At 33.7% G+C, this 19,333-nt stretch overlaps 2 protein-coding genes across 2 annotated transcripts; both read left to right on the top strand.

Annotated features, from left to right (window-relative positions):
- Positions 1–3,136: 3,136 nt before the first annotated feature.
- Positions 3,137–12,224, top strand: LOC132750132 (arrestin domain-containing protein 17-like). The gene is made up of 7 exons (XM_060740072.1): positions 3,137–3,381; positions 6,155–6,280; positions 7,138–7,355; positions 8,063–8,248; positions 8,787–8,999; positions 10,111–10,258; positions 10,845–12,224. Exons 1-7 carry the CDS (start codon positions 3,267–3,269, stop codon positions 11,057–11,059), a joined length of 1,221 nt encoding a protein of 406 aa, XP_060596055.1. The 5' UTR covers positions 3,137–3,266; the 3' UTR covers positions 11,060–12,224.
- Positions 12,225–13,667: 1,443 nt separating this feature from the next.
- LOC132750130 (myelin P2 protein-like) lies at positions 13,668–18,252 on the top strand. Its single transcript, XM_060740070.1, has 4 exons — positions 13,668–13,824; positions 16,041–16,207; positions 17,088–17,201; positions 17,677–18,252. The coding sequence occupies exons 1-4, from the start codon at positions 13,740–13,742 to the stop codon at positions 17,725–17,727; spliced, it is 417 nt and encodes a 138-aa protein (XP_060596053.1). The 5' UTR covers positions 13,668–13,739; the 3' UTR covers positions 17,728–18,252.
- Positions 18,253–19,333: the final 1,081 nt, after the last annotated feature.

Here is a 19,333-nt window from a genome sequence, read left to right as displayed (position 1 = left end):
ATTGGGCCTTTATAATCACAAGTAGGAAATATTTTTTATCTACAAAGGAAGTTTGTCTTTATACCTGGGCGTGTGTGTGCATACATTTGTGTCGGCGCACCTTTGGTGGTTTTGAAAACTGCTCGACTTTTGCTAAGCACCGTAAGTTAATTTTTATATTATCACAAGTGTAAAACAGATTTCTTTCCAATTTTTAAAAATTCTGATTCAGCAATGTTTTGAGATAGTCCCGGTTGACTTATTCATAACAACTCGTCTAGGTAGCATGGAAAGCATGCACCCCAATATTTTCATGTTTTTGATGAGTGTACAATCACATGTCTTGTTATACGGCGACATTACCTGCTTATTGTCATTCAGTGGCTTACATTTCTTACATTTGTCTCTTCGATATGGCAAATGACAACATTAGGCGGCATTTGAGAGAAGCAGAGTTATGGAGGGCTGTAGGGATTGCGCAGCAAGGGGCCATCTTCCACCAGGTTAGTGCGGTGCTTGGTGTACACCACAACGTCATACCAGAGTCTTGGAGAGATACCAGCTCTATATGTTACAACCGTCAAGAGGCATGCTGGAGGTCGGCAAAGGGTCGCAACACCAGCTCAAGGTCGGTTTTTGGTCGTTCAGATATGTCGTACAAGGTTTTTCGACAGCAACTTCTCATCGACATGATCTTGCTTATGCTGCTGGACTCTGTGTTTCCACGCAGACGGTACGTAGAAGGCTGCATGAAGGTAATTTGCGGTCGAGAAGACCTTGCATTTATAACGGTATACCCTTTACGTGTCGACATCGCCAGGCCCGTTTGGAATGAACCTTGGAGCATACACGGTGGACCATGCAGCACTTGAGAGTCCAGGTTCTACATAGACTTTACTTATAGGCCAGCTAGAGTCTGGAGAAACGAGACGAGGTGAACGGTTTCAGGCGGGCAAATGTTGCTGTGGAGATGGGTCAGTTATGGTGTGGGGAGGCATCAGTTTTGATGGACGAACCGACCTGGTTGTGCTAAATAGAGGCACATTGACAGAGTCAACGATACATAGACGACATCTTTAGAAAAACCAGATTAGGTTGTATGCTGGAGCAGTCGGCGATCAGTTCATTCTAATGGACGATAATGCCCGCCCCCATAGGGCCAGGGTGGTCCAGGGCTGCCTAGAGAGGTTTTTTTTTAGCGCATGAAACTGGTCAGCTCGCTCACCTGACTTAAATCCAAAGAAAAACATGTCGAAGCGTGCAGGTTAGAATTCCCGCTCGTCAGCTGCAAACCCACATTTTTATAATTATTTACAACCTTAAATTTTTTAATATAAAAAAAAGCTAAAGTTTCCGTGATTAGCGCAAGAAACACTTTTCATGAAAAAAATTATCATTAAAAAAACTAGGGGAAGCTTTGATCTTCACCAGAACTCCGGGAAAATCTGAAAAAACGGGGATAATTTTTCAGCCGGGCTTTCGTTGCATTTTTCATTTAAATTTGTTTTGTTTGGGGATTGGGTGGGCCCAAAAAAAAACAAAAAACTAACCAAAGATTTTTTTGGCTAAAAAAGGGAAAAAAAAAATTTGGCCCTTGGGAAAAAAAATTTCCCGGGGGTTTTTACAAAAAAATTTAAAAAAAACAAAAAAATTATCATTTAGAACTCCCTCCTCGGTAACATTCCTCCCCGTGAAGGGGATAGTTTAGCGTTTCCTTTTTCACCAACACTAATAATGGGCCCCGTAATACTAGCAAAAATGTAATATCTTCATAAATTGTGTGAAAAATAAATATAAGAAATAAAGAAAATAAATTAAAGTAAACCCAATTTTTAAATTTTTAAAAAAAAAATTTTAAAACCCTTTTTTCAACATATTAATGTATAAAAATTTTGTTTTAAAAAAATTAAGATTATTATAAATTTTTTCATTTGGGGCAGAAAAATTTTTACCAAAATTTAAAATCAAAAGGGTTAATTTGGGAATTTTTTTTTTTTTTTTTTCCCCCCAACTTTCAAAGGGGGATTTTAAAAGTGGGGAATTCCCCGAAGTATTTCGGAAAATACCAAATTCCCCATAAAAAAAGAAAAGGGTTTAAAAAGATTTTTAAAAGGGGTTGGGGGTTTATGAAAATTAAAAGCTTTTCATACTGTTTTACAATATGTGTTATTCTGTTACCAATGTGGATGCATCCTAACTTTATACAAAATTTATCTCGCTGCCAGGCGTAATGAGTAGACAATTAAGCAAACCTGACACAATTCATTTTCTCTAGTACATGCATGATTAATAACGCCAGATTCTGCAAAAGCAAGTCATTAATTTGACAAAATTGTTTATAACTTTAAAAGTGCAGTTTAGGGAAATATAATTATGTTCATAGTCATGTTGAATGATGGTCCAACCGCCCGTTTAAATACAAAAGATACTTTCAGTATCAAGTACGGATCCCGGACCCTCACCGGTTTTGCCCATAAAGGTTTAGTTCGTCAGCACAAAGTGGTGTTCATTTACCTCCGTGATATTTACATTGTGTAAAAGCCAAGAAAATGAAGAAACCTCCCAGATAACCTCAGACAGGAAAGCGTTAAGAGATCGGAGCGCGGGTTCAAGCCAATTTATGTGTTTTGGTGTGCTTAGTGTCGCACAAAGATATAAAGAGGCTACATAAAAAGATGCCATGCACTCAAAAAAATTCCGAACTTTATGGACACAGCAATGCATTACATTACATGTTACTTACGTACAGGTATTAGAAGTAAGGTTACAGGTCATATTTTAAGACATTTATTGACATTCCATCTAGATAATTATAACCTCAAAACAAGAAAGCGTTTGGGGTCCGGGCACGGATTCAAGTCATTATGTTTCCCCAATAACTGTTTGGTGTGTTAATAAGTGCCGTCCATCCATCACCCATGTTACAATTGTATAAACCGATTTGGGTGGAGAAGTTTACTTTGATTTGAGGAGAACTGAATACAAAATACTGTAAAGAATACAGGAGCACTAGTTATGTCCCTTAAATGCAAAACTGCCAAACTTAAGAGTAATATTATACTTTATGAAATTTAACTATACTATTTCATGAAGTATTTCTATATTTGCATTTACCTCGTTTTACTTCAGTGATTTTCAAATATTTATAAATATATCAGTACACAGGTGTCAAAATATATATAGAATGTAGTATCTATGTTTATCGATATACCTTTAAGAATAAATATTAGAATAGCTATCTGGAAGTAATATAAGTTATAAACCATTTAAAATTATTTCGTATCAAAATGAAACCTAAAATATTTGATATAAAGTTTGACAATACACAGGGTGTGTTTAATGTAGGGACAACAGTTACAGGGACTGTACTCTTGGGACTGGACCAACCCATTAAGATTAAAGGTAATGTTTACATATTTATCTGTATCTTGAAATTTTACATACACATACAATGTAATTTGTATTCAGATTTTAACGTTTTTAAGTTTGTCACGGGTTTTGTGCAAGTATCAAATTTATAAATTGTTTAAACGTCCTTATATTACGTATATTTTAAAAAGATGTACACATTGACTGTGCAAAGACATGGTAGGCCTATATCGATTTTAAAAGGCTAAATTTAGTCTAAGTATATACACGGTATCGGAAGTTTTTATAACTACACATATACCTACCTGCAACTTACTAAAGCTAAACGCCTCCAAATGAGCCAAAATATTTAAAGAAATTCAATTGTTAGAAAAATGTATTAGGATCTTAAGAAAAGTAAAAAGATTCAATATTAAGTTATTATTTACATGTTATGTGCAATTAAATGACTGATTTTGAAGTATCAATCACTATATATAATTCTACTGCGTTAGTAACGCAGTAAGATGTATAAAGTTATGTATATTTTGACCTCTAGCTTTTTGGTAGTTTTCTGGGATTGTTTGCAATGTGTAAATTACTGTCTTTGTTTACTTCATAATATTTTACTTTTAAATGCATTTTCATATTTTCATTAAACTTAGAATGGACCTGGAGGCATGCTTCTTTAAATCACACTTTTAATAAATTGACCATTTCAAATGCTTCATATTTTGCGTCAATCGTTTTTAACACTACTATGTTTCTCAACTCTAAGAAATAATAGGCTATTGACTGAGACAAGTCAGTCAGTTTGAGTTTATTTATACTCGGCGCCGGTTAAACCATCTGTCCGAGAATATAGCATCCGTGCCGGTCCACTAGGGTAGTCACATCGGGGACGTCTTTTTCATGCTGAGTCTTCCTGAAGTCCTATTCTTCGTTCGTTGGTGGTAGAGGAGTACGACAATACTGGCCAGGCATCATGTTCCATACTGGTCGATAACAAAAACGGCTCTCGTTAGCGCCAACCCTCCAGAGTTAGTCACGACAGGTCAACCAATCACCTCTGGTACTTAAGATGACTTGACCTTGACCTGCCGTGTGCCTTCTCCGCGACGTGCACGCCTCTGGAGGGATTTGGAGAAGGACTGAGACCAGCATTATCCTGGCTGTTTTATATTTTTATTTGATTTTTCACCCACCAATCGGATGTACCGTAAAGTCCCCCGCCAGTTACCAAAACAAGACATGGACATCCCAGCTACATATTCCAAATATTCTAAAAAGCCTTATAAATCTTAAATAAATAAATTATAGGAAGTCTCTAGTATATATATACACAATTTTATTTGAAAACAGGACTACTGCATTTATCAAACTTTGTGCCATCTATTATAACGTTTGCTACAATTGTTTTCTATATGAAAGCGTATTTGAAGTTTCTGGTTAATCTTTTGATTATATCATTATCTATTCTTAGACAATAAAGACGTCTGGCTCTGCCAGACATTATCAATCAAAGTTCTGTGTTTGTATTAACTCTACTGATTATGACACAAATTAACAAGGAGGAACATGTACCGTGGTAGTAGTAAAAATCAGTGTTAAACTCATTTATAGGGTTAAATTCGTCATTCAGCTGAATTGATAAAACAGTAAATCAACATTTAAAACCTTTCGCACGGCGTTAATAAAATTATCCCCAAAAATATTCACACTCATATGGTAAAAGTAGTGTATTTTCTTTAAAAATGATCTTCAACTGAATTAGGCTGCATAGTAGCGGCCTTTAGTGGGCTTTCTACTGGTATGGGGCTGAATTTTAATCCATAGTTATCGCTGAACTTAGTTTTTGCTTACAAATAGGCATACATGTATAGTAGCGCGTTAAGTACTTATGAACTGTAACTGAAGGGCTATTCCACATGGAAAGCCGTGTGGTAGGGCATTTGCGGGTAGTGTCCATGCAGTAATACTAGCAGAAATGTAACATCTTCGATACAATGATGCTGAACGATACAATGATGCTGAAATATTCAGTAGTTACAAATAAAAAAGTAAACCACGAAGTCTGGTAAATAAAATAAAATAAAATGGATAATTGTTACAACTATGACTGTATTTTAACAAAAGTTATAATAATTACCTTTCTCATTGGACACGTTATACATGTATATATATAATATACAGTATCGTTAAATCAAATAAGCGATGTCCTTATGTTTCATGATGAGGGATATAATATAATGTTTTACAATGAACAATATTGTTATATTAAAAAAAAAACACAATAAGCAGTACATCAAAGTTTCATAATTTGAAGTATTATTTAAGTTTCAAAATGAGTGGTATTCTGTAAGTCCCCTATCACTCACAATGTATTTTCATTATCCGTATTTTCACTGTAAAATAATATTTTTCACTGCAGTGAACATATTTTCCGTATTAACACTAGAGTCTTGTCGGACTACATTCAATTTTCCGTATTTCAATGTAAAAATATTTTTCACTGCAGTGAAACATATTTTCCGTCTTAACGTTTTGTCTTGCTATGCAAAATTTAAGGGGAGGTCACTGTGAAATTGATTTTCTGAATAAATTAAAAATCGATGAAAATTAATCCTGTATTTATAGAAAAAACTTAAATATCCTTTATGTACAATTTTTATTTTACACGAAATCACAAAAATGTTTTTATCCGAAACTGAAAAAACTGGCATGCTTCTTACAATACCAAGATTATGAAAAGAAATGAAAAAAAAAACCCCAACTTTTCTATGCGTTCCTTTTGTGATTGCAATTTCGTTTCTTTTTTTTATTGCAGGCATTAAGATAGTTTTCATTGGACTAGCAAAAACAAAATGGGTAGTTCGTCAGGGACAACATAAAAAGACCTGCTACACCGGAGCTGAAAACTATTTTTATAAAGTCTTAAATCTCTTCGAACCTGGTAAGTATAATTTCTGTACACATATTTTAGTCTCAAATTCATGCATGACCAACGAAATGTTTTCTTGTGATATTGTCATAGTTATTTTATCCTTTTCTTCAAGCAATTGGTTGTGTTGAGTCTTGCTGTCCTGTTAAATGTGTTATTTTGTATATTTGTTCAATGTTAATTTGCATATTTGTTTAATTTTATTTTTGGAAAATTCGGCATAAAAGTACATGATATACTTTCCAAAATGAGCGCTGTTGCTTGTCGTAGATTTTTACGTGTTTCCTCATTAGTCATTTTACTAGATGAGTAAAGTAATAGTGAAAAATACAGCAAATGAAATTGATATATGCCATGAGTAGAAATTGATATATATTGTAATCTGCAAAGGCGAGCATGATTTGTTTTCAATGGATTTGTCAAATTGTAATGAAATCTTCATATTCTGTCAAGTTGTAGTTTATTTTTTGGGATAGACAGAAAGACTGACATTTTTACGATAGAACCTGTCGGCCCATTATTTTCCAGAAAAAGACTTTTTTTTATTTCTCAAAAGCTTTTTATAATTGGTGTTCTGTTATAGTTTCCAAAAAATTACTCATTTAATTAAGCCAAATATCTGAAACATAATTTACTTCTGCTGCTTTCTGGGAATAAGTACAATTATAGTGATTTAAAGTATTTTGTATGGAATTCATACAATTGTTTACATTTGACTACTTTTATGACAAATAATTTTACCTTCAACGCTACTTTTTCAGGTTATGTAAGTCTATAACAGGCTCCAAAACCATTATTTAAACATTATGAAGTTGTGTTTGTATTTTCTAAAGGCATACTTTGCTGTCACGTTATTTCAATTATTTCAGAGTCTGACGAGGATAGGAATCATCCTGCCGGGAACCATGCTTACCCATTTTCCCTAGAGTTAACAGACACACTACCATCATCATTCGAGGGAACCAGCGGTCACGTCAGATACTTATGCAAGGCCACTATAGAAAGACCTTGGGTATTTGACGTTCATGTGAAACGTGCTTTTACCGTGATTCACCATTTAGATCTAAATTATTTCCCCTCAGCGCAAGTAAGTTTGCAAATTCAATTTTCACAGAAGGAATTGTTTTACTACAATAACTGAGATCGAATTATTTTACCCCTACGGCAAATTTTGTTACTATCCGTGTTTTAACAAGGAACATGCTAATTAAGGAATAGCTCAAACAATCGGAACATCTCGGCTATTTTCAAAAATAATCCAATGCTTGACGGAAAGGGCCGCAAATTTGCGATTGTAGAAATCGGTATTCAGCAATTACAAATAAATTTAAACTACTATTTTGAAATGATATTATTCTTTGTTCATTGATGTACATTATTACATGCCACTAAATAGATTGTATTTATAACTGTTTTTTTTATATAGAACATTGATTTACACCAGTCCTTTTGTTTTGCGGATACGATCTTAAACAATTAAGTCGCCTTAATCTTTTTTTTCTGCATTGAATAAATTAAATTATTTCAAAACAGCAACTACAAACATGTATAAAAAATTGCGCATCACTTTCAGATTAATATACCTCGTTAGTTTAAACGTAAAAGTTCCATTGTGACAGAGGGTTACATAATGACACTTAATTTTACAAATATTTTTATTGCAAACATGATTATTATAGAATGAACTAGTATTTATAAATGCTAACGAAATAAACTTTTCTTTTTGTCGAGTTAATATTTAACTCTTTCGCATAAAAAGAGAAAATATATCGCAAAATTATGTTTTATTTTCAGATTCCGATTTTAGACCAGGCATCCGGTGATGTTTACAACTTTTGTTGTGGTCAGGCCGGGTCTGTTGACATACATTTAGACGTCAACAAATCAGGATTCGTTCCAGGGGAACCAATCAAGTACACCATAGCCATAAATAATCGAAGTTCACAAACGGTGGATCAAGTTGCGCTTATTCTTAATCAAGCAAGTATATTTTCTTTCCCAATCGCAACTTTTCGGCCCTTTCGGATAAGGATTTGATTGGTACCATGATTTGTAAAGGCAAGCACACACAGACACACGATACAGTCGGAAAACATGACAACAGATAAAGATGGCGACACCAGACAAACTATGAGCAATTTAAATTCAAAGATATACTATCTCTTTGGCAGTACATATGCGACGAACGCGTATCGTAAGTACAAAGACGGGTGGATGTGAAATATCTTCTTTTTTTCCTTCGAAAAAGAAATGTTCACCTACGTGTGCCTCTTTGCGTTATTAGTTCAAATAATAACAAATGACTTTACGAATATATCATTTTGATATTATGATTTCATTAAAATTATTTTGATTTACAATTCCGTTACATGCATGCATGTGAATTTAATACCCAAGTTTTGTCAAATTTGTACATGTATTCGCAGACGTCATACGAAGAGTTTCAACTTAAGGTGACACACGCTTTTCCAATAAAGCACATACTTTAATTTCACGTTATATCTAATTTTTGAAACAGATGACAACATATACCGGGATATCAGACGCCATTTTTTCAAATCAACGTCCCAAAATGCATACAAAGAAACAACCGTTCTACTTACTGTACTCACGTGACTGCAACTTTAAACCAAACACATCAAAACAGATAGAAAAGACCATAATTGTTCCCTCACTACCCGCCACAGGACTGGATGGATGTGATATTATTGATATTAAATATAGTCTAGAAGTAAGTTTTAACTTAAATTGACTGTACGTTATTTCAATTGATATCAATGAAAACTTTGTATATCATTGATATCAAAATATTAGTAGGCTCGTATCAGTTTAGAATTAGCTATTAATAAAGTTCAAAATAAAGTTACTGCTGTTAATATCAATTATTGTCGCATGGTTTGGAACATTTCCTTTGTTCTTACAGTACACTTCAATGAGCATTTGAAAACTGTATTGATATATAACAGCACAGTTTTTTCATTGATTCATATAGGAAAAAAAACTCGACTGTTATATATCGGTTGAGTTTTTTTCGCACCTTGTATATATCAATACAGTTTTTTTTTTTCATAGAGGCTCCAATGGAGCAGTGGTAACGACCATTCCCAGTAGCAAAAAAAATGGAATCACTAAAATAAATATATAAATACAATGAAAAATATTAACAAAGATAATTAATGAAATGAAATTTACTCTCATTTAATCAAAAGGTACATCCGCTGAATGAATTATTTCCACTGAAAAAATCCCTTTAATCTGGAATCAATCTTGGTAACAGTTTAAAATCCGCCTCTAACTTGAAAAAACTGCCTTATCATAAATAACTGTAATGTAGCTAACGATTTATTTATTTGTTTCTATTACAAAAAAAGAAAACGTTATGTCATTGCGATAAAACAGTTATAGTATATGAAACTCGTTAGTTATGGGGGTATAACACTGGCTGGGGCGACATCTCGGGATGTCGCCCCAGCCAGTGTTATATCCTCGTAACTAACTCGTTTCATGTACTATAACTATTACTTATTGATGAAATAAGTTTACACTGATATCAAATGAAGTTTTCAAAACAGTTATGAGTTCTTTTCATTGATATCAAGTATAGTTAGTTAAAAAGTACGTTATTATCATTGAATAAGAAATGATAAAAAACACCGTCCATACGAGTTGAAATTTCAATTATTTCTGAGTCTTGTTTTAATTGGTGAAATCAAATTTTAAAACGAAACTTCATTTTTAGATAAATAGTGTTTCGTTACAATTCAGAATAAGAAAATGATTAAATTCTTTGTTCCAGACGTATAATAAGAATTCATAACGTAACTTCAATGTTTCTACTACAGCTGAAAGTGCTTTGCAATCATACAAGTATAAAAATTACAAAAGATTTGGTCATTGGTACGATCCCTAGTCAGGTTCCGGCAGTTAGACCGACTGAAGTAACTCTATCAGCCCCACCATACACGAACACTTTACCAACATATGAAGAAGGTTTGTTCTCTTATTAAATTTCTCTTGCTACTTCAACCATTCCATCATCTTCATCATCATCATCATCATTATCATAATAACGTGTATCTTTTCCCATAACTTAATAATAATAATAATCACACCATCAACCCGATTATCATTATTCTAATCATCATCATCATCATCATTTAAATCATCATCATCATCAACAACAGCAACAACGGAAAAATCATAGTCCTTAGCTTTATAGGATCATTTCATAGCTCGCTATCATAATTAAACCCCTTTATTGTTAAACTTTTGCGAGATGATATGAAAATGAGAAAAGTGTTGCTTATTCGAACAATACAATAAATAGATAGTAATGTGACACCACGAAGGAACGTGCAAAATGTATTTTAGTACTGGAGTTTGACTGTAAATATAATGTGCGAACTGGGAAATATTTCAATTTTAGTTCATCACATAGTGATTCCTTTTATTTCAATGAGGAAAAGTAAAATACCATTAACAGTTAGAATGGTTACCGATTAGAGTTAGATTATTCGACTTAAAGTAGATCTTAAACAGTCCAACAGAGGTGTTATATGTGGTCTGTTTATTTCAGTGTTTTCCCCGCCACCATCGTACGCCGAATGTGTGCACGGTCGAACGACAATCATGGATAGCACAGACGACAATAATACTTCCGGTGACGTCAATTGGGCACCTGCATATCCATATTATGATTGGGTAGCTTTCTCTCCGCAGGCGTTTGGTGACCAGCCACCAGACTATGTCAATACTGAACAGTCACGTGGAGCTGACAATGATAATGACTGACTCAGTAACTCAACACAAAGTTGTACTTTATGACAATTTATCGCAGGCATAAAATGACGTCATGGGCGTAGAAAGAATGTTAAAACATAAACTATTTAATCAAAGAAAAATTATATAGTAATATTTTCACATTGGCAGACGACTAACACTGTATTATTCTATAAACTTCCGGTCTATAACAATGTGCTTGTACTCCAATACAAAGGGGTGATTGAGGAGAGAACACTGGCGATTAACGATAGCGTTTGGTGCTGTTGTTTTGTTGGGCGCAAATAATTTATTTGCAGAAATTTTATGTAATAGAGTTTTAGCGAAAAGTGTAAAGGTATATTTATTATCATGTATTATGATTGAAACAGTGTGAATGAACTAGAACTGTATTTGTGAAAGAAGAAAAATAACCATTGTTTATTAAGTGATACATTACATTTGAATTATAAACAAGAAAATGTAATTGTACTTTCGTCATCATTATCATCATGGTCATAATCATTATTATCATCACCTTCTCCTTTTTTGTTTCTTCTCCTTTTCCTTTTTCAAGTTCGGGATGAATCATCAAATTGACCTTGGCTTTTTATGACATTGACCTTGAATGTTAAATTATTGAATGCCTATTGATTTTTACTATAAATGACGGTAACTTCGTGATTTATAAATGGTTTGTCTTCTTACTTTGACAAATAACGTTTTGGACAAGACATTCTCAAAAGTTGTACTGACCTTGACCTTATATTTTCTTAACTTTGTCATTTAATTATGGAAAAGATTAATACTTGGACAAGCGAGCAAGTGTGAATAAACAGTCCTATAAATGAAAAAGGAAAAACATTTTTTTCTTAATTTTCTCTTTTAACGTTTGTTTAAACCGTTTATTTGTTTGCTTTTAGAAAAAATATTAAAAAAAAATCGAGCTCGGTGGTGACTCTTGTTCAATGTTTCCATGAGTCTTGTATTGCACTTATTAATGTTACAAATTAACATAATAATAAATTATACTCTGACTTATTAAGCTTCTGTACTCGAAATTAAACTCATTTTCAAATGACACAATTCTAATACAATGTATTAAGCTCATGTGGTCTATTTTTGTATGTTTTTTTGTTGTTGTTTTTATTGTTGTTGGTTTTTTTGTTGTTTTTTTTGTGTGTTTTTTAAAGATACTGATAATGTGTATAACAATTAATAGAATGTTATTTTAAATCTTGTCATATACGGAGTTCTTTGTCAAATAACTTTGTTGACTTAAAAATATTTTTTGTCCAGGAAAATAAATAAATATGAACATAAAAAAATAATTGTGTTCTTAAAACTAATTTGAGAAGAGCATGTCCTTAGGTAAACAAAAAAGTATGTTTGTATGCTCCAAGTTCTATACATTCGAAACACCTTGTCGATTATTCATATTCGTCCTTATCAGGAATTGACGGAATTCTTAAACATAGCAAGAGCCAAACTCCGCACCGGTTACGTTACGGCTGTAAGGGGAGATCACTAGGAGATTTGAGCAAGAGCACCGCTGATCATAAAACATTCTTTTTCGTTTATTATCTTTTGATACATTGTTTTTATAATGTTTTGTTTAAGTCAGGGCCGCGTTTGAACAAATATATAAAGTATTTTTTATGTTAAACATTTTAGGCCTTCATACATGTATTAAGCCGTCCCAACTTTTAACGTTAAACTGGGGTAATAAGAAATGCAGAATCACTCAATTTACCTTTGAATTATTCAATGCGTATGTAGGTGTGTCAAATTTGCGTGGGCGTGCTTGTACATAATGTTCCTCCATGGTGTAGGAAAAATCCAGAAATTCTTGCTGAAAAGAGTAAAAGTAAAAAACAAGCAAACCAAATAATTGAGCCGCGTCACGACAAAATCAACATAAATATTGGGATTGCGACCAGCATGGATCCAGACCAGCCTGCACATCCGCGCAGTCTGATCAGGATCCATACTGTTCACCATCAGTTTCTCTACTTGTAATAGGGTTGGTAAGCGAAGAGCATGGATCCATGCTGATCGCAAACCCATTATGTTGGTTTTGTCATAGCGCGGCTCAAATATAATGCTTATAAAAATACATATACCACATGAAAGGAGGTAATATAACATGCGAAGATCGTAACATGTGTCGTAAGTTTCGAGAAGCTGACACTGAGATCGGTTAATTATAAACTTTGTCCTAGCTATTAGACCGTTTATAGATGAAAATTAACCAATTTCCAGGATGCCTTGACTTTATTAACACACTTTTAATCTATGGCTGAACTATTTTCTTTAAAAAAAAGCGGCTACAATTATAAAAAAACTCGTATAATATCATGTCCTAACTTTTAACTTATTACATTGATAGTGGATTACTTAACTCGTTATATCCTCAATAAGTAAACACTATTACAAAAGATATCCAATCCATCTTTTAAAACAAAGAGAGTTGGCGTCAGTAAACAATAATTATTAACTCTTAGCAACACATCATCACAATTAGTGTTTGTGTAACGGAAAAGTACTAAGAAATGAGTCAATAACAATCTATATTAACCCAACCGACCCGCATCTTAACCTGTGTCATTTTGAAAAGCGTATATATAGGTCGCTTTTAGCAATATTAACTTACAAACTCTATCGGACATTCTACAGCGTATTAATATTGTTGTCATCATAAAGGGTGATAATTATGGCGGCTGAACTCAAAAGCAAATTTGAAGGAAAATGGGTCCACGATAGATCCGAAAACCTAGGAGCTTTCTTAGAAAAAGCAGGTGAGTGAAGTTTAAAAGTAACGCAAGCAATTAAGTGTTCCATTACATTTTTTTTTTTAATTTATTCAGAAATAATTGAAGTTTAAAGTAAGAATTAAAAGCATACATTTGTTTACTCAACTGCCGTTCTTAGAAGTGATATAAGGATGAAAGATCTAGGAGGCTTGAATTTGAAGGCTTGGATTATCTTAATTTAAAAAAAAAACAATAAGATTTTTATTCAAAGATTTTAATTGTAAATACTTTAAAAAAATCCTTTCATATAGAAAGTGAAGGTTTCTTAAAAAAAGATTATAACTACGTATTTTTAAAGAGTTAGAAAGGGAGTTACCTCTGTTCATGGTCATCATAATGGATTATTATAATTTATACTTTATGGGGGCAAATCGTTGCAAACACGAATGCTGGATAAAATAAACTCGTTTGAATTCCTATGACGAGTGCATTAATGCTAGGACAAAATTTAACATTATAAACTGTAACGCGTAAGTGTATCCGAAATAGCATAAACATATTTATTCTTTTCATAATTAAAGTTGTAACACGTTAAATGCAATACAGATTTCTACTAGTATGTGTCGCAATTTAAAGGCCAGATTGGAGAGTTTTTACTGGATATAATTATGCAGATTTCTTCTAAATATTCTTAAAACTTAATCATTCAGTATTTCTACAACGTGTTTTATATCAAATACTGTAAATTTATCCAGCTATAGTATATTGTTTCATTTTGCCACAGGTAAAAATATTTACATTCGTCGTGGTCTAATGAACTAGTAAACATTTCTGACGTGTGAGCGACCCACATTATAAACTGCCTGAGCGACATACATGTTTACTATTGACATTTTAATATACGTGTTTCATAATTAAAATGGTGGTAAAACATTATTATATGTATGTCCGAGTAGATTCTTGACTGTCCTTATCCGAAGAGATTGCAGTGGTATGTATGTCCGAAGCGCTTGAAATGCAACTTGTTCTATACGAAATATATATAGGTTTTGTGACCAAACATTTATACTAAAGTAAGTATAATATAGTATAACATAAGCTTGCAACTTTTGCAAATTATTACGCAAGAAACATGCTATGATTATTAAACAAAGTGAGCCCATTTGTTAAACGTATCGACTGACCTTTAAAGTTAATTATTCAGCTAGAATTTGTTTACTTAGTTCTACTAAGATCAATTCTGGGATCTCCGATGGAAAATGCCATTTAATATGGCGGCTGATTTGTGCCATTTCGTATATATTTTTGTTCCGCGGGCCGCCGGACGAAAACACGAAAATACATGGCATAGATTAGCCACCATTATTTAAAGGGAGACACAGGGAAAATTTTAATTTATTTGTTTTGAATTTTTTCATTCCTGATTCTGTAAATGCCCTCAAAACGAATATATCAGACAGACAAAGGATAAAAACTTTTCTCAATATAAAGAATAAAATGGTGGTTTCCAAACCTGACCCGCGTGGGTCAGGTTAGAGCGCTAGGATTTCACAATAGTTGTCACAGTGAACTTTTGAAACGTTAAAGAACATGTCAAATGAATGATTTTGACTCGTTTCAATCATACAATATCCACAGTATCTGTTAATGTAACTTAAAGGATTTGTTCAAGTCACCTGACTTGTTTTAAAACTATCCGGTGATCCTTTTGGCGTCTAGATTTTGTTCAACATATATAGATATATTTATGTTTTAAATCCAAATTATATAGAATTTAAAGGGAATTCATGCTGAAACTTTAAGAAGTATTATTTTAGCGCAAGTTGAGTATAAAAGATCATTTTAATATTTTTGTCATTATTTTGCCTGTATATCCCTTTAAGGTTTAGTATATATTTCTGGTATAAGCTTCTGCTTAGATATTCAAACCAATTTAAATAATAATACAGAGTTAAAAATTAAACATATTAACTGCATTTATGTTAAACTAATAGAAATGTTTGATATTAGTCATTTTTGTTTTTGTATTAGATTTTTATAAAGATTTAGCTAGGCTAAAATCTAATTAAATTTGGCGGGAAAGACTAGCTAACTCGATCAAACTATATAGCTTGTACAACTGTGCAGTCTATTACAGCTAAATCTTGGCGTATTAATTTTCAATCAATTATTTTTTTACCATCATTTATCATTTAACCATCATTTATCACTATTATAAATTTATAATTCTTGCATGTATTATTGTGATTATCTTCAAATAGGTGTCGGTATGATCAAAAGAAATCTTGTTCAGCAACTGAGTCCAACTATGGTTATCAGTGTGGAAGGCGAGACTATAACTGTGTCTATTACAGCTGGTCCTAAAACAAACAAAAGCTCCTTTAAACTCGGAGAAGACTATGCCGTAGAAGGGGAACAAAAAGGAACGGTGAGTCAGTTGTCATTATATCGGCAATTGCATCTCTTCAGACTGTTTCCGGTCACACTTTTGATAACGGAAATCGGTGAGGGGTTCCGAATGTGTCAATCTGGGACTCGATCCATTCGTATATTACTGTGACGCTGCGACCATAGACTTAAAAAGATTCGAATCTTTTCCATGTCATACATGAATGCGTCAATACACTGAAGTATCTGTTTGTTATGATGGCTTATTTGGAAAGTTTTTGTGCGTCGTGTTGGCACTAGAGACAACAGGACAAAGCCGCCTAACGGCGCGTTGTCGGACGTTCGTCTTGTCGTCCTGTCGCTAACGATGTACGCCAAACAACGCGTTATCGTGCAGCGTGTTGTCGCGATGTCACATTATCGCTCGGTTTAAATCGAATGATTGGTTCATAAGCCAAGCGACAGGGCGACATCGCGACAACGCGCCGCACGATAAGGCGCCGTTTGGCGTGCTTCGCTAGCGACAGGACGACAAAACGACAGCGCGACAACGCGTCGTTTGGCGCTTTTATTTGTCGTGAAGTCAGTAGCGACAAGACGAAAAGGCGATAACGATATAGGTTGCGTTGTCGCTATCGACAACGCAACGCGAAATGTACCAAATCAGCCATCATAGTTTGTATACTATTGAAATTTTTTAGCAATAAACTTAAACATTGTTTTTATTGAAAATAATAAAGTTTAGTTTGAATTCATATACGGATTTAATCTTTAAAGTTTTTAAGTTATTATCATCACCATTCCCCTTCTTATACTCATTTTCCAACTTTCAACATGATTTTGTCATTATTTATTAAGGCGAGTCCTTTTAAAAGATTTCCATGTATTATTCTAAAAATGAGGGAAACAATCTTTTTCAGGCAACTACAACTTATGAGGGAGGAAAAATGAAAACAGTTATTAAACCGAATGATTCAAAACTTACAGGACACACTATATTGCGAGATATATGTCCTAAAGGACAGCTAGTTCAGGTGGGTATTCAAATCATTTTAAAGTATGAATTTTTTTTTTGAGATCGTGATAGTTCGGTTATTTCCGTAACTTTCCGTATGTTCTTAAAAGCTATAGCAGGCGTATCACAACCAGGACCAATAGTATAATAATGGATATAGACTTATCGATGAGACTATTGAGATGCCAAATGAGCTTGTTTCAAGGCGAAAAAAAGACAGGTCTTAAACACGGAAATACGCCAAGGACACGTTTGTTGTGTTGTCGTTTCCCCCCCCCCCCCTTTGCCTCACTCGACACGACAAACGTAAAGAACGACATATTCATGAGGAAACACAACACACTTTGTACAATGATTCAAGCTTTAAACTTTAGGAATATTGGTAGAAAACATCACAATGTATTTAATTGTTTGCTATTTAGCCAAGAAGAACCTTATATCCTTTAACTTTTAAATTAGGGTCTTGTTAAAATGTTTTTATTTCTTATTTTCAGACAATGGAGACGGGTGGAGTTACAGCTACACGGTACTTTAATAAAGCATAAGAAAAGTGGACATGAAAACTTCACTAAAGATGCTAACAGCCACACCGTTATTTCCTCGTCTTTGTAGTGTGGAAGGGTTCGAGCGCTAACTATTGTCACAGTATTTTGTCTTGACAACACGAAAACTTACAATGGTTAGACAATAGTGACGTCACGAATTTATAACCATGTGCCCGGTATCTCTGGTTCCAAAGTTTTGGCGATCCACGAAACAGGAAATGACTACAGCTCGACAATGGTTAGTGCCCGAACCCAGCCACGAAAGTTCTAACCAGCATGTACATATTTCTATGCATATGTTGCAAAATTCTTTTTGCCTTTCGACGCTACATGAAAATTAACACTGTTAGACTCAAAATATTCTCCTCGATATGTGTACATGTAGTTATTTTACAAAAATTGATTTAGACACTTAAAAGTCCAATCACCAATTCTTTCAAAACTTAAAAAAGCAAACTTTTACATAGGACTTGACATTAGTCATTTGACTATTTATTGTGTAATAAATTTTGTATTTAAAAGTTATCTGTAGACTTTGTTTTGTTTCTTATATTCATCCTTGCTCTGTGTTATGAGGATCAGTAATTTTGTTCAATTGAGCAAAACAGTAACCGTTAGGATAATTGCAAGCTTATTCAGTGGAGCAAAACAGTAACTATTAAGATGATCAGCAAGCTTTTTTCAATTGAGCAAAACAGTAACTGTTAGGATGATAAGCAAGCTTTTTTCAACTGAGCAAAACAGTAACCGATAGGATGATAAGCAAGCTTGTTCAATTGAGCAAAACAGTAACTGTTAGGATGATCAGCAAGCTTGTTGAGTTGAGAAAAACAGTGACCGTTAGGGTGACCAGCAAGCTTGTTCAATAGAGCAAAACAGTGACTGTTAGGGTGAACAGCAAGCTTGTACAATTGAGCAAAACAGTGACTGTTAGGGTGAACAGCAAGCTTGTTCATTGACCAAATGTAACTGTTAGGATGATCAGCAAGCTTGTTCAATTGAGCAAAACAGTAACTGTTAGGATGACTAGCAAGCTTGTTCAACTGAGTAAAACAGTAACTGTTAGGATGATCAGCAAGTTTGTTCGATTGAGCAAAACAGTAACTATTAGGATGATTAGCAAGTTTGTTCAATTGACCAAAATGTAGCTGTTAGGATGATCAGCAAGCTTGTTCAATTGAGCAAAACAGTAACCGTTAGGGTGGCCATCAAGCTTTCTCAATTGAACAAAATGGTAACTCTTAGGATGATCAGCAAGCTTGTTCAATTGAAGAAAACAGTAAACATTGGAATATTCAGCAAGCTTGCTCAATTGAGCAAAACAATAACCGTTAGGATGATCAGCAAGCTCGTTCAATTGAGCAAAGCAGTGATCGTTAGAATGATTTGCAAGCTTGTTCAATTGAGCAAAACAGTGACCGCGGGATGGTCAGCAAGCTTATTCAAATGAGCAAATTTCTCTCTTTTTATAGTAGCTTACATTCATATACTTATGGGACATGATATATATTTTAAAACGAATATTAATTAATCAAGGAGTTTTAGGTTGTTTTTAAAGAATGCTTGTTGATAGAACCCATAAAAGTATGCTTGAATTGTTCAATGA

This window comes from Ruditapes philippinarum, unplaced genomic scaffold, assembly GCF_026571515.1.
Source record: "Ruditapes philippinarum isolate M1 unplaced genomic scaffold, ASM2657151v2 ctg4565_1_1_1_1, whole genome shotgun sequence".
NCBI lineage: Eukaryota > Metazoa > Mollusca > Bivalvia > Venerida > Veneridae > Ruditapes > Ruditapes philippinarum.
The sequence above is the reverse complement of the archived record's forward strand: the minus strand, read 5'-3'. Positions and strand labels throughout refer to the sequence as shown.